At 46.8% G+C, this 12,884-nt stretch overlaps 1 protein-coding gene across 1 annotated transcript in view; it reads left to right on the top strand.

Moving 5' to 3' along the window:
• The window catches only part of LOC144162733 (tyrosine-protein kinase transmembrane receptor Ror-like), a 288,345-nt gene that overhangs the window by 186,760 nt on the left and 88,701 nt on the right, over positions 1-12,884 (top strand). Inside the window, exon 2 of the mRNA XM_077693373.1 lies at positions 741-900. Coding sequence (XP_077549499.1) covers positions 741-900 — 160 coding nt within the window. The remainder of the gene's footprint in view (positions 1-740; positions 901-12,884) is intronic.

Below are 12,884 nucleotides of genomic sequence, written 5' to 3'. Positions count from 1 at the left end.
CGAAGTCTGAAGTGCACAACACTTCATACACTGAGGCAGGACTTAAATATATAGTATCAGGCAAGTTCCTTAGATAGTCTTAGTATCTTAGATAGCAAGTATCTTAGATAGTCTCCCATGTTAGAGGGCGGGTGCTAATTTACGACTAACTCATTAAAGACATTAAATATTTTAGTGCCCCCGTTTGTTTATTGCCATCAATTGCGAGCTCTGCAATTGGTCTACTAGTCTTTTGGGTTTATTTTGCTTTGTTTTCAATGCTTTCTTCTTATGCCCTCTGTAAAACATTTTTTTTCGTCGACTGGGACGGCGCTTTTATAGTAAGTAGTAGTTTTTCATGGTGGTACATGTTCCTTGGTGTTTTCCTGGTTAATTTGTGGCTGTCTCTGCGTGCAGTACTGCTATGTTGGTTTTTCGGTGTCCGTGAAGACGCTTTGATACTATGTATTCATTGGTGTGCTTTCCACTGCTGTCAATACAGGGGCATGCGCATCGTCAAGCTACTTCTCACAGTAGCTTTTTGCGGCTGCTCAATCCTTTTTATTGTAAAGAAAAATAAAGACATGATTTCATTTCATTTGATTTGATTTTATTTGATTTGATTTGATTTGATTTGATAACAGAGGTAGTCTTCTTCCATATGACGGCAGCGTTGTTCGACGATTGTGTGGAATCGTTATAAAATGATGTCCCTTCGAAATAGTGATTAACCCCGCGTGATCTCTGTCCGTTTGGTGCAGTCGTGAGCATGGGACGCCATTGGAGACGCTCGGTACAACCGCAGCCGCCGGCGGCTGCGCAGGCCGTGATGATCAAGCCGCCCCCCTTCGACCCTTCTTCCGAAGCAGCGGACGTCAACGAGGTCGAGTCCACTTCTGCGGCCCCCCCGTCCCACTCCAGGTAAACGACTGCTTCCGTTGCAAACAGACGTGCGAGAGAGAGAGAGAGAGAGAGAGAGAGAGAGAGAGAGAGAGAGAGGAGAGAGAGAGAGAGAGAGAGAGAGAGAGAGAGAGAGAGAGAGAGAGAGAGAGAGAGAGAGAGAGAGAGAGAGAGAGAGAGAGAGAGAGAGACTCTTTATTACAGAGAAAGCAAAGAGGTTTGCCAGCATGAATTCGCCGACTTGCTACTCTGCGAGGAAGGGGGGAGAAGGAAACAAAGGAAGTAGGTGGAAGAAGAAAAGTAGGAGGCAAGAAGAAAAGAATAAAAATTAAAAAGAGAAGAATAAAAATGTTTAAGGGCGCTGAGTAAAAACTTGACTGTACACGCTAGGGAGATGGCTACAATGTTGTAGCGACGCCAATGTCCTCGATGTACTCAAATAATGCAGACAGGGCTTTTCGCTGGGAGGATTGTGAGTGGAATGGTCCAAGTATCAAGCTTAGTGTTAATGGTCCAGCTTGGAGACATTCAGTTCTTTGCTGTAAACGGCCCCTTGATTCACCATGAGCAGAGCACTCTAGTAATATATGTTCGACGGTTTCGGGTGAAACGCGCGCAAGTGTATTGTTGGAAACTTGTGCGGACCTAGTTTGCGGCCTTACTTACCAAAAACGCGGTTTAACTCGCGTAGGTAGCGATTGACGTCAAAATAGCGGCGGTTTAAAATTTTCAGGTGATCAGACCCCTGCTACAGTGCACTAGAAGAGAGAAGTGCGCCGTTCGGGGCCGGTTAGGGTGGTCCCTTTTGCGGTGAAAATTTCTGCTGAACTCTTGTTGCAAGCAGCGCCCCTGGCGGCAACTTCTTGCCAGTTGGTTCAGAAGTTTTGTTTGGTAAATTCATCCTTGATTGATTGTAGGGTTCAACGCGCCGACGCAACGCAGGCGATGAGGCGTGGTGTAGTGGAGGGCTCCGGATTAATTTTGACCACCTGTGTACCGTTAACGTGCGCCGAAATTTCGCACACACGGACATTTTTGCTTTTCGCCTCCATCACAAAAGCGGCCGCCGCGGCCGGGAATCGAGCCCGCGACCTCGTGCTCAGAAGCGCAACGCCTTAGCCACTGAGCCACCGCGGCGGGTGTAAATTCATCCGTATTTATTTCCCTAAATAATCGTATTTCTTTATTTCATGATATAAGGCTTTATAAATCCCGTCAAATCATTGTTTAGTTTGAATTTAAAAACTTATAGGTGGCGCTGGCTCCAAGAATTCTCTGGGGAACTCGTGCGCTGCACACAATTTTTTCATCGGAAAAAGGACCCGCGCTGTCAATTGGTTCTTCCCCCACACGACACACCTTCTAGTGCACTGTGCCTGTAGTCGTCGAAATACTAAATTTCAAGCACTCTCGTGGCGAGAGCCCGCATGTCACCCTACTCTGTTCACGATCACACCGAGGGACGTCACAGAGAGGCGGTAGCGAGGGCATCGGTCCCGACTGCCGTCAAAATGGCGGCGGCGGCAAATGTGTAGGCATTCCTACGAAGGCCCTGGTTGTGGTTGCCGTTAAAATCGAATGCTGCAAAGCTAAGTGCAGTTGAACCTCGTTATAACCAACACTGACATAGCGAATTATCCGCTATAGTGAACTTAATACAAACTTTGGTCGGTCGCGCTTTATTTCAGTGACACTTATTCTTTTATAACGAAACTGAAACCGCGAGAGCCGCGCGCGATATCGGATATAACAAAGAAATATTTGACCAGGAGTCTGAGAAGCTACTTGGAAAAACCCTCCGGCATCTTAAACTGCAGAAGTGTAAAGGCCCTTTTCTTCGTGGACACTGTGGAAAACGTCATCCTGCTCAGGGCTGTGAGTAGCCACGACATGAAGATCACATCCTTCATCAAATAAATAAATACGCGGGCCTGTATTGTCAAGGAAATATTGTTCTGTTGCAATTTCACGTACTCATGTACCGCTTCATTGAGCTCGAAAGGCAACAAGGAGAAAGGTAAGCGTGGCCTTGTTTATAGTGGATTCGAAGCCTCAAAAAAGGCATTTTTGTGTCAAGTATTTTTGCGCGAGCCAGATTGTCGATTTGTTAGAGCCGATTTTCATCGTTACTGTTACAACACACATCGGATATGACAAACTAATTTGCTGCCCCGATACTACGTCGTTATAACGAGGTTCGACAGTATTCCTATAGTGAATGTCCGTAGCTTGACTCCTATTGTTTGTAAGCGTAATGGGGGCAACCGCGTTATTTTTTTAATGCGTAATTCGTGGAAAAGTGAGTAATAAATCAGGTAAGGTTTTAGGAGGCCATTTTGGTAGCATCTAACCTAATATAAAATTCAAGGAAGTGCACAGCTTATAGAAGTGATAACAGCACTCGACTGTAGTTGGATGAGAACGCACAAGCCCAACGAGAATGCTCTAAAAAGCGTCGGATTCGAACAACTCTTAAATCCGAGTTGGGCGAAATTAATTATCTTCAACATTGTTAAAGACGAGGTGCCGATACGTCTGTCTTACAACATGGGCGTTCCGCAAATAGCTGGATGTGGCCATTAATATTTCATCGGGTTTTCAAATCCACCGGTCCGATATATATGGTGCATAGCAAGCTGAAAGCGCTGCGCAAAAATGGTGTAGAAGGCCTGCACGCCCGCAAATGCGTATGGAGGCTATTTTTTATGACCCAAAGCTTCTTACGCTTGAGATTCAAGGGATCACGACTTCAGACCAACTGCAATACAGGTTGGTCACTTTATTCTGAGGAATTTCAAAAGGCATGTCTTTATTTCAGGCCCGAAAAAGTATCACGCATAAACGATGATCAAGCGTCTCGAGAAAATGATACTGTCATGTATATAGTTACGTTCAATTTTTTAAATGCGAAAGCAATAAATGACCCAGTCAGCGAAAAAATCCGGCCTTGGCTGTATAGCACGAACCGTTCAATAGTGAGAGCTTAAAGGGACGGACAACCGGTTTTTGTCGAGTTTATTTTCTTTATCCCAAATAAAAGGGCATCACTTAAAACGCCTTAACCCAAAACCGTTTTGCTGATAGCGTCTTAGAACTATTGAAATCGGAATTTTAAGATCTAGATGCCGTACGTGTCCCGCCAGAAGGAATGCTGGCGACCATGACTGTGAGCTGTACTGCAACATACTTTTAACTGCACGTGAGATTAAAAGAGGTGTTTAAAAACTTGTACCCGGCTAAAACAATAACGTGCAGCCTTTCATATTCCTTCGTGCGGTTTCTGAATCACACGTTGAAACCGACAGAGTTGTTTGCACGCGTAACGTAGTTTCACGTTTGCCACTAGGCGTCGCCACCTTTCAGACTTGAGAAATTTTATTGCAAAATTGAAATTATTTCCTTCTGTTTATTTAGAAATTCCTTGCGTTTACCCTAGTATTTAAACGCTGGATTTCATATGAGCTGGAGGACGAGCACTCCACGAAAATCGGTTGTATGTCCATTTAAACGCGGCAGTATAGCGAGGAGTTGAAGGACGCAGCCAAACGAGCGGACAGACAAGCAGTGAAATTCCCAAATATTGTCGACTCCCCCATTACACGGCGGCATGGACGAGCAGCGGCGCAACGCGTAGGAGACAGATCGAAGCCATTCGAAAGCGCTAAGGCGAATCGCAAAGCAAAACGTATCAAGCGGCACATTACAAAGTCCTTCGACACCGCTAGGGAAAGCGAGGCGTCTCAGGCGGTCAAGTGGACATCCATGTTTTAGCACGAATTTGTTTTATTCCTGGCACTTAACAAAGATTTCGCTTACGTCATATCCGTCACAGAAGTCACGCCAGTACAACGAAGCAAGTGGCCTGTAAAGGGTGCACCCCTGCACACAGGGTCTTCTTGTGGGGAAGCAGCCGTTAGTAATAAAGAGTACGTTATCCATCGGTTTGTTCGTTTTCGGGTTTTATATTTTCACATAAAAGTGGGATACATCAAGATTTTACTCACATCATATCCGTAACGGAAAGGACGCCAGTACGCCTTTGCCGAAGCAACCCGCCAGCAGGATGTCGCTCGCCAAGCACACCCACAAGACAGCCGGGGACCCCCAAATTATGCTCAGCTGCAGATTTCGCTGCCCATTTCACTTTCGTGTTTTACAGATTCCTATGACAAAGGAATAAACCACACTTTTTTTGCATTTACAGTCGTTAAAAATGTTTAGGTGTCAGCACTGGTGCCAGAGGCATAGTTGTTTTGCTTCTTTTTAACGTTGTGGTGGTCTGTACAGTCATAAGAAAGGGGCCCTGACCTCTATGTCCCTCCCGAGCTCCTCAGGGGGTAATGCTTGTGTATTACTTGTGTAACCAGTTGCTCTTTTTTGCACTGTATTGTTGCCTTGTATTAGTTCTTTAACAATTTTTAGCATTGTTATTGCATCTGGCGTTTGTCGGGCCGTTCCTGCAACGGTAGGGTGCTTCCCCCTTGACCGTTGTCCTGTTCCATGGATTTCGGACACGAGTAGTTTCTTCAAAAGAAACCACTCGTGTCCGTATACACTGCCTTCAGCGTTTTTCTTTGGTTTTGTGGCTGCGGTAACCAGAAACCAAGAGCGTAAAGAAGAACACGTTGACGTCACAGTCCTGACGTCAGCGAGGAATGATGATGAAACGCGCCACTGCCCAGAAACCAAAACACGCCACTTACTTAACCTTCGGAAACTCGTGTAACGCTTCCAGCATTGCACGGAAATACTACCCAAAAGCACGCCGAGGTCTCGTCCTCCGCAGTGCACAGGGGGTTACGTGTAAAGGGGCGTCAGTTTCATCTTCCTTCCGGCGAACTCGTTAGGAGGCGCTGGTCGGCATCCGACGTCGTGTTGCGGGCCCGTACACTCGTACGGTAAAGAACGCGAAGCTCGCGCGCCGTCAAGCCCTGCCTCGTCCAACGCCCCGCGTCTCCCGTCTTCTCTCTCTCTCTCTCTCTCCTTCTTCCGGCTTGTACGCCATCGACTGTTTCCCTCCTTGGGGCATCTCGGAATATTCGTCGCCTTCCAACCCAGCGGGGCTCCGCATTTAGGACTCGTCGCTCCGCTGGGACCGCGGCCGCGCTGCCTAACCAAGTATAGCAGCCGTCGCTGGGCGCCGCGAAGAGGCGTGATATCTGCGGCCAGCTGCCGTGAAAAAGGGTGCCCGAGATCTTTCTTCGCTCTTGCGCCTCCCATAGGAAAAGGACTGGAAGATGCGGCGTACCCTAGACTCGGCGGTGCATCATACGGCACGAGGCAATTGTAAGCGTTTACGGCAGGGTTGATAACCGACCTTTGTGTTTACGGCCTCGCGAGCAATGACCCCACGTCGCGTTGTTATGCGTCTGAGCGTAGAGCGTGTTACAGCGCTGGGTGATCGCAGCTGCGTGTTCCCGTTGCTTTTAAAGGAAGTTCGTCACTATGAATTCCAAATGAGCCTTGAAGCGTTCATCTGGACACGCAGCAGCGTTCGATCGGACATTAATGTTTTCGTATTCATAACTCATAAAAAGCGCAGAGGTACCCTCAGTGTTTGTTTTTTTAAAGTGAGAATCGCAACATCGAAGCTAAACCTCACTGTTACAAACTAGCTGCCTCCCCGTAATGGTTCAGCACTTCTTTCGCACCCCTAAAATACGCTTCCGGAGGTTGGCATTGAACCTAAGTCCCTCGCGTTATGAAGCCAGCGTCTCTTTGATTGAAAGCCACCTTTACACAGTAAGTTTTCACAAAGGCACATCAGTCATATCACACTCGTAGACAATGGGAGGTCTTCTTTACGCATCAAACACGATACGGTATAGCACTGGAAGACACATTCGCCTTGCAGTAGAATCGCTGATGATGGTGGATGTTCCAACATCGCGTTCGGGTCGCTCAGCATTTCATTGGCTGAGTTGCCCGGGCGTTGGCTTTGGACTTTGGAAGTTTTTATTTATAACTTTGGCAGAGTGGATTTTGTACTTTGATTTAACTGAGTTTGCACGGGCAAAGCTTCGTGTTTTAAACGACTTTCTCTTAAGGAAGGGGCCTTGACCTTGTAGTTTTTTTTTTTTCGTTTGCGGGCAAGTTTTTGGGCGACTGTACGATAGCTAACAAACATCTTTCGCATTACTGGTTTCTTCTGGGGCGCTTGGTTTCTCTTTGGTAACTTTTGTCAGAAGAGGCTGCCAATCGCAGTGCTTGATTTCCCCTACGAATACCGACATGCCGCGTCCTCCGCATTCACGAATATGCCTCCCTGACTGCTTTCCTGTACGCCAAGATGGCGGCGTTGTTGTCCGCTTTGCGAATCGTCTGTCGCCGTTCATTGCACTCTTGCACGGCCCACGGGGCACTTCACATCCCCGGCAGTTGGCGCCGTCCTTTTATACGCCGCTGCTGCAGTTGCTGAGAGAAATATCCGGCGACAGCTGCGCGGGCGCGTAATATTTTTGTCTGCCTTTTTTTTTTTTTCTGTCGTCTGCTGCCTCCGTATCTCCTGCTCCCGCATGGTCCGCCTGTGTTCCGCCTGTCGTTGCTCGTTTCACCCTTCTCGTGTTTTCCTTTCGCGCTGGACTGATTAGTTTGTTTTCGCCTTAGTTTTTACTTAAGTTCATTTATATCTACCTGTCTATTTTTCTATCTGTCGCTGCGCGCATGCGTGTACGTTCCTGCCTCATGCTTTCTCCGTGCATTTTTGTCCTTCTGATCATATTGGCGTTGTTGACGTCTTTCGCCTTTCTTCACAGTATGAGTGCTACCGTGTACACGCTTCTTTTTTAGTGTTACATTTTTGTTGTTCTGAATTCGTCTCCGTTCTGTTGTTTTCTTAGCCTCGCTCTCGTCACTTCTAACCTTACAGCCTACCCCTCCCCTTCCCTACTGCCGCCTGACTCTCGCGCCTTCATTCCTAATAACGCTCTGTCGTCTGCTATCAGGACCTTCCGCTGCCGATCCCGTTCACATACCTTGGTTCCGGTCGTACGTCGTTTTTATTTTTGTTATTTTTTTTTGTCGTCTGATACGGATCATCGTGCTAGCCGTTTTATTTTTCTTCCGCTGAACTTCTCCCGTACAGCTGCCTCATTTTCTCTGCCAGATCTCATTCCGCGTCTTGGATACGCCAGCAATATTCCCTGGTCCGGTAGTATCGTCGCCTGAATGATGCCCTGGTATTCTTTCATATTTTACGCACGCGATTCGCCAACAAGCTCGTTTATTGTTTTGCTTGGGTTACACCTAACCGTTTGTCTGCTCTTGATTCGACTATTGCAAGGGAAGGGATTGCGCTACCTTTTCTTATTATTTTCTGTCGCCACTTCGGAATGCTTTTTTTTTTTTTCGCGACCTCATAAACACGTATCCCTGACCTTGAAACAGCTTTCAGCTTGATGCCTTATGCACTTCCTTTTTTAAAACGGCCCCAAAGCCGCGATAAACGCGCTTCAGTGCGGAAAAGCTCTGTGACGGGGAACAAAAGCTTTTTTATAAGTATGAATTACAGTCATCGCATTGTGGTAAGGTACCGAGCCTGTGCCGTTATTTTTTGCCTCCAGGAACCGATATAACAGCGGTTTCTGGGTGTTGAGGTTCGTGCACCTACCGCCCGTGTTTAATCTGTCGTTTTTACGTAAACATCGCGAAGTTGTCGATGCTCGCTTTGATTATGTTTAGAATAAATCAGCACAAATTTGCCTAACTGGTCCTCATCACGAAAGACGGGCAGCAAATTGTAAAGAAATTGTGATATTTGTCTACGAATGCGTATTTTTTTTCAGCCACTGTGTTATTTGTTATACTCCGCTTTAAAGTCGGCGTTTGTATTATACACAAATAATTGCTGGAAATACATTTTACTCTTAACCAATGTAAACAGTGTCATATCAAGTTATGAATGCCCCATCTATCCTTGTAGAGCGCTATACGACTTTCTTCAAAGGATACGCTTCACTGTTCTACACAAATGCATTGCTAGCGCATAGTGTCAGCGTTTTCGTACATTCCTCCTTATTCATCCTCAACGCACGGACCATGCAAATTTGCACTATTATAACGATTACGTGTGTTACATTTATCAATTAAGCCTTTATTTTTCAGGGACTTTGTTCGTAACGATACTCCCCAAAGAACGCTGACGCATTATAAGAGGCGGACTGAACGAATCCTTGTTTCAGATTCCTTAGCTTTGATCAATTCACAAGTTCAGTTACAGCAACAGAAAAACACACGGGGCCCACGGACAAAATCTGCGCTTGTTTTCTGCAGATATAGCTTTTGTTTCGCCGAACGTTTGAAGCGCGGTAGCGAAAATCAACCTTTCAGGGCGAGTCGCTACTCATTAGTCTATACTATAGCCATCAATATTCCTCAGCGCGTCGGGCCCTTTTCATCTCCAGAGCCTTCCCTTTAGAACCTCGGTGCAGAGCTTCCACCCCTTTCTTTTGCCAGTACCATTTCCTCCAGTTTACGTATGTCCGATACCTGAGCACGGCACGTCATCCCTCAATACAAATAAGCTACCGTGCTCTTATACAGTATAGCCCACTTATAGCGAACCCGGTTTTAACGACATAGCGGTTATAACGAACAAATCTTTATTTCCCGTTACCATTGGTATACATAGATTTTCTGTCCAGATATAGCGAAAAGCGGATATAACGAAGTGATTTCGGTTTCCCGTTGTGTTCGTTATAAGCGGGCTCGCCTGTAATACCCGGCACAGAGTATGCTGCAGTGAGAAGAGAAAAGGGAAAAAGTGATGAGGAACACCACCTGTCTGTTGCATTAATAACCACACGCCCCTCAATAACCAGATAAAGCGTGCTCTCCCTTTCAGTCATACTCGGCTACATTACGGTTCTCCTCTGGTTCATCACGCTCAGATCCAGCAAGCGCGAAGCCTCTTACAACATTGGCCGCCCTTAAGCTCTATTCCACGGAATACTTCCGCGAGCTGTCCTGGCTCAGTGGGGGTTCACTCCGGCCCTCAGTGCGTACAATACACACTCACTTCACGCAGTCTTCGTCCCGAGGTCACGAACCTGTCTTATACTATAAACAGCGGAGCTGTGGTTGCTGGCCGTAATGTGTGCGGTGTGATCAGAAAACTTTGGGTCATAGTTACTCCCTCCGCTTACTACGCACGTGAGCACGCGCCTCACGAGGAGCGCCCGGCGTCGTCCAGGCTTGCGCGTGGCTCTCACAAAAAAAAAGTTCGCGTGCGTCTGCGCCTTAAGGGGGGAGCACAAGAAGCTCGCGCTGCAGACGCCCAGCTCGCGAAGCCAGTTACCAGCGGTTCTAGCGCGTTACACTTTGGGAGAAACGTGAAAGTCTGCGGACAAAACGATTTCGGCCCGCCTGTCATGCATGAATAAGACGACGATATCGATGGATATGGCGATGGCTACTGTTACCACAGTGAAAAGCGACGACGTAGCATGTAAATAAACAATTTCAAACCTAATGCAATGCGTGGTAAGGTGTCCCCAAGTGCTCACATAGAAAGAAATCATTCAGCTTCGCTATGGTTCAAGCCTTGCGCGACTTAGTGCAGTTTTCGCCATTTTGTTTTGTTCAATGTCTTCAGCCAATTATGTACGTAGTATTAGTCTGATATCATTACGGCTTCTCCATATTCAATGTTGTATCCATGCTACTTTCAAAAGAGTCAAATTCCTGCCTCTGCGTACGGGCGTGTGTAGCACAGTTCACCCGCTGACACATTATCCTGTTCACTTTATCATCCCGCTAACGTGTGGAGGGTCAGCCAAGAAGCGTAGCAGACTTTTGACGCCTAATGCTGCTTCAAGTTTCTTACGAATCACACATACTTCGCTAGTATGCACGTTATTTGGGATAAAAAGTTTGTCAGTCATCAAATTCGCTGTTGAGACCAACTGCTTTGCAGAATTGTTCCACTATTTCTCAAAAAAATTTGAAGATTTCTTTCTGTTTGAAACTGATGATTACCAAGGGGCTCACTTCGCCGTCGTGTACAGTGCTTCTCTGGTTACTTTGTTGACATGACCCGCACTCTTCTATAGTGTTCTGGCTTAGGCGCAGGTTTTAATTCAAACCGTGATTAAAGTTTTTCACGTTGACCTTCTAGTCCCTGCCAAATAGTCTAGGAAAGTCAACACCCTTCATTTTTTTGGTGCTGCCATAAATTTGTTCCCGTTGTTGGTGTGAAGTTTGTGTTCTTCACAATGTGATTCCCTAATTGTGCATCGCGCCTTTCAAGCTCAAATTACTCGCAGTTTGATGCCTCAGCTGCGCATAGTTTTTTGTTTTGCTGTACCTCTAGTTTTCGCATTTTTCCCTAATCGGGAGCAAATTTTTCTCCGTTTCGTTCCTCTCAGTTTCTATAAGCATTTCGCCAGATTTCTCCTATTCATTTTTTTCTCCGTGGCCTTTCTTTTCCCATTTGTCATGCTCCCTCGTTTCATTTCAAAGCTCTCCCGATCTTCCCCAACTTGCGAATATCTTCCTTATTATTCCCCCACCTTCACTTTCTGCTACTCAAATAGACAGGCCGCTCTTTCCCTTGCCCTTCTTCCAATCCTTCCTCCCAACGTGTACCACACTAGCTCCCCAAGCCTCTCCCCAAAACGTTACCAATACCCGCGCCTTGTAAATGTACAAACGAACCTACTCAAGGTGGCCTCATCTTATTTTCCGGGCCCCTGCCACCTAGCACACGCTTTTTTCCCTTTTTTTCCCCAATGCATGCTTCCCGCTTAATTCCCTTTGTGCGCCATCTTAGCCGCTGCTGAGAGTTCCTTCGCTTTCCCTAGTTCCCTATTCCTGCTTCTTCCGAACGCTCCCATGCCGGAGCAGCACTTAAGTGCCGGAGGATGGGGAAGACAGGAGCAAAGGAATACCGCTGCTCCACCAGAGTTGCACGCTTCTTCCCGCGTTAGCATAGGTAGCTGCACCACTCTGTTCTTTCATCTCACGTACAACGGAGAGAGCCGGTAACTCGGTCGCCAACCTTTCTGCGCTATTTTGCTGTTGCCGCCCAGCCCCTAGTTCCTTTATTTTCTTAAGAATTTCGTTTGCCTACCTCTCCCCCCTCTTCTTTCCTTCGGTTCTGCGCTTTCCTTTTTACCTCTGTGTTCCCGAAACATGTGCAAGTCAGCGTAGCTCCGTGTTTGCCCTTCGATATAAGGAAGCAACGGAGATGCTGAATTTTTTACTGCGAAAGAGCAGGGAAGTGCGGCTATGAACTGAGACCCTCGGAGGGCTGCAGTGCTTGCTTCATCGAGAAGTTGCAGCAGAGCTTGTTTAGTAACGAGTGGTGTTTTTTGTAACCACTTTTCTCTTATGGTGCAGTCGCGCCATGCAGTTGAGCCAACCTAACCTGAGTGAAAAATACGTCATTTGAGCTTATCAAGGTGTTCTGGAGCTCAGTACTAGATATGGCATTCCCGCAGCCGCCGGACGTTGTGGAATGTTGCACCTACGACATTCCGCAACTGCCACTTATGGAGAGGAAGAAAAAATGCCCATGTGTTTGAGGTGCGCGCGCATACTCATGAAAAACATGCGGTCCGAAGTTAATCAGCAGCCCTTAACAATAGCGCGCCCCATATGCCAGTTAGCCCTGACGCGCGTTAAACCGCAGTGGCAGTTCCAAGCCAGCTTGGTGTTGGTTTGGGCTCCCTAACAAATGTTCAATTCGATTTCTGTACACCGGCTGTTGCTTACAGGAGGCTGCCGCAGTTTGCGGCGTCCGACGCTAAAACTTCCTGTGAGTAATACTCCACTGAAAGCACGTGTGTAATGGGGGAAAGCCAAGTTGTGTTTTTCTCTTCCGCCTTCATCATTAATCTACTCCTTGCGTGCGGCCAAAAAAGTTTAGAAATTTATTTCCAGCCTTCGAAGAGAAAGTGTCTTGTTTTCCTCAGAAAAAAAGAGAATATCCCTGAAATAGAAGGCAGCAAAAGCACTTGGCTAGATGTAGTTCTCGGTGTGCTTTTATGGGTATACGCAGTTACATA

Source organism: Haemaphysalis longicornis, unplaced genomic scaffold (assembly GCF_048455015.1).
Source record: "Haemaphysalis longicornis isolate Haplotype H1 unplaced genomic scaffold, Haemaphysalis longicornis Haplotype H1 scaffold_12, whole genome shotgun sequence".
Classification (NCBI taxonomy): Eukaryota; Metazoa; Arthropoda; class Arachnida; order Ixodida; family Ixodidae; genus Haemaphysalis; species Haemaphysalis longicornis.
The sequence above is the reverse complement of the archived record's forward strand: the minus strand, read 5'-3'. Positions and strand labels throughout refer to the sequence as shown.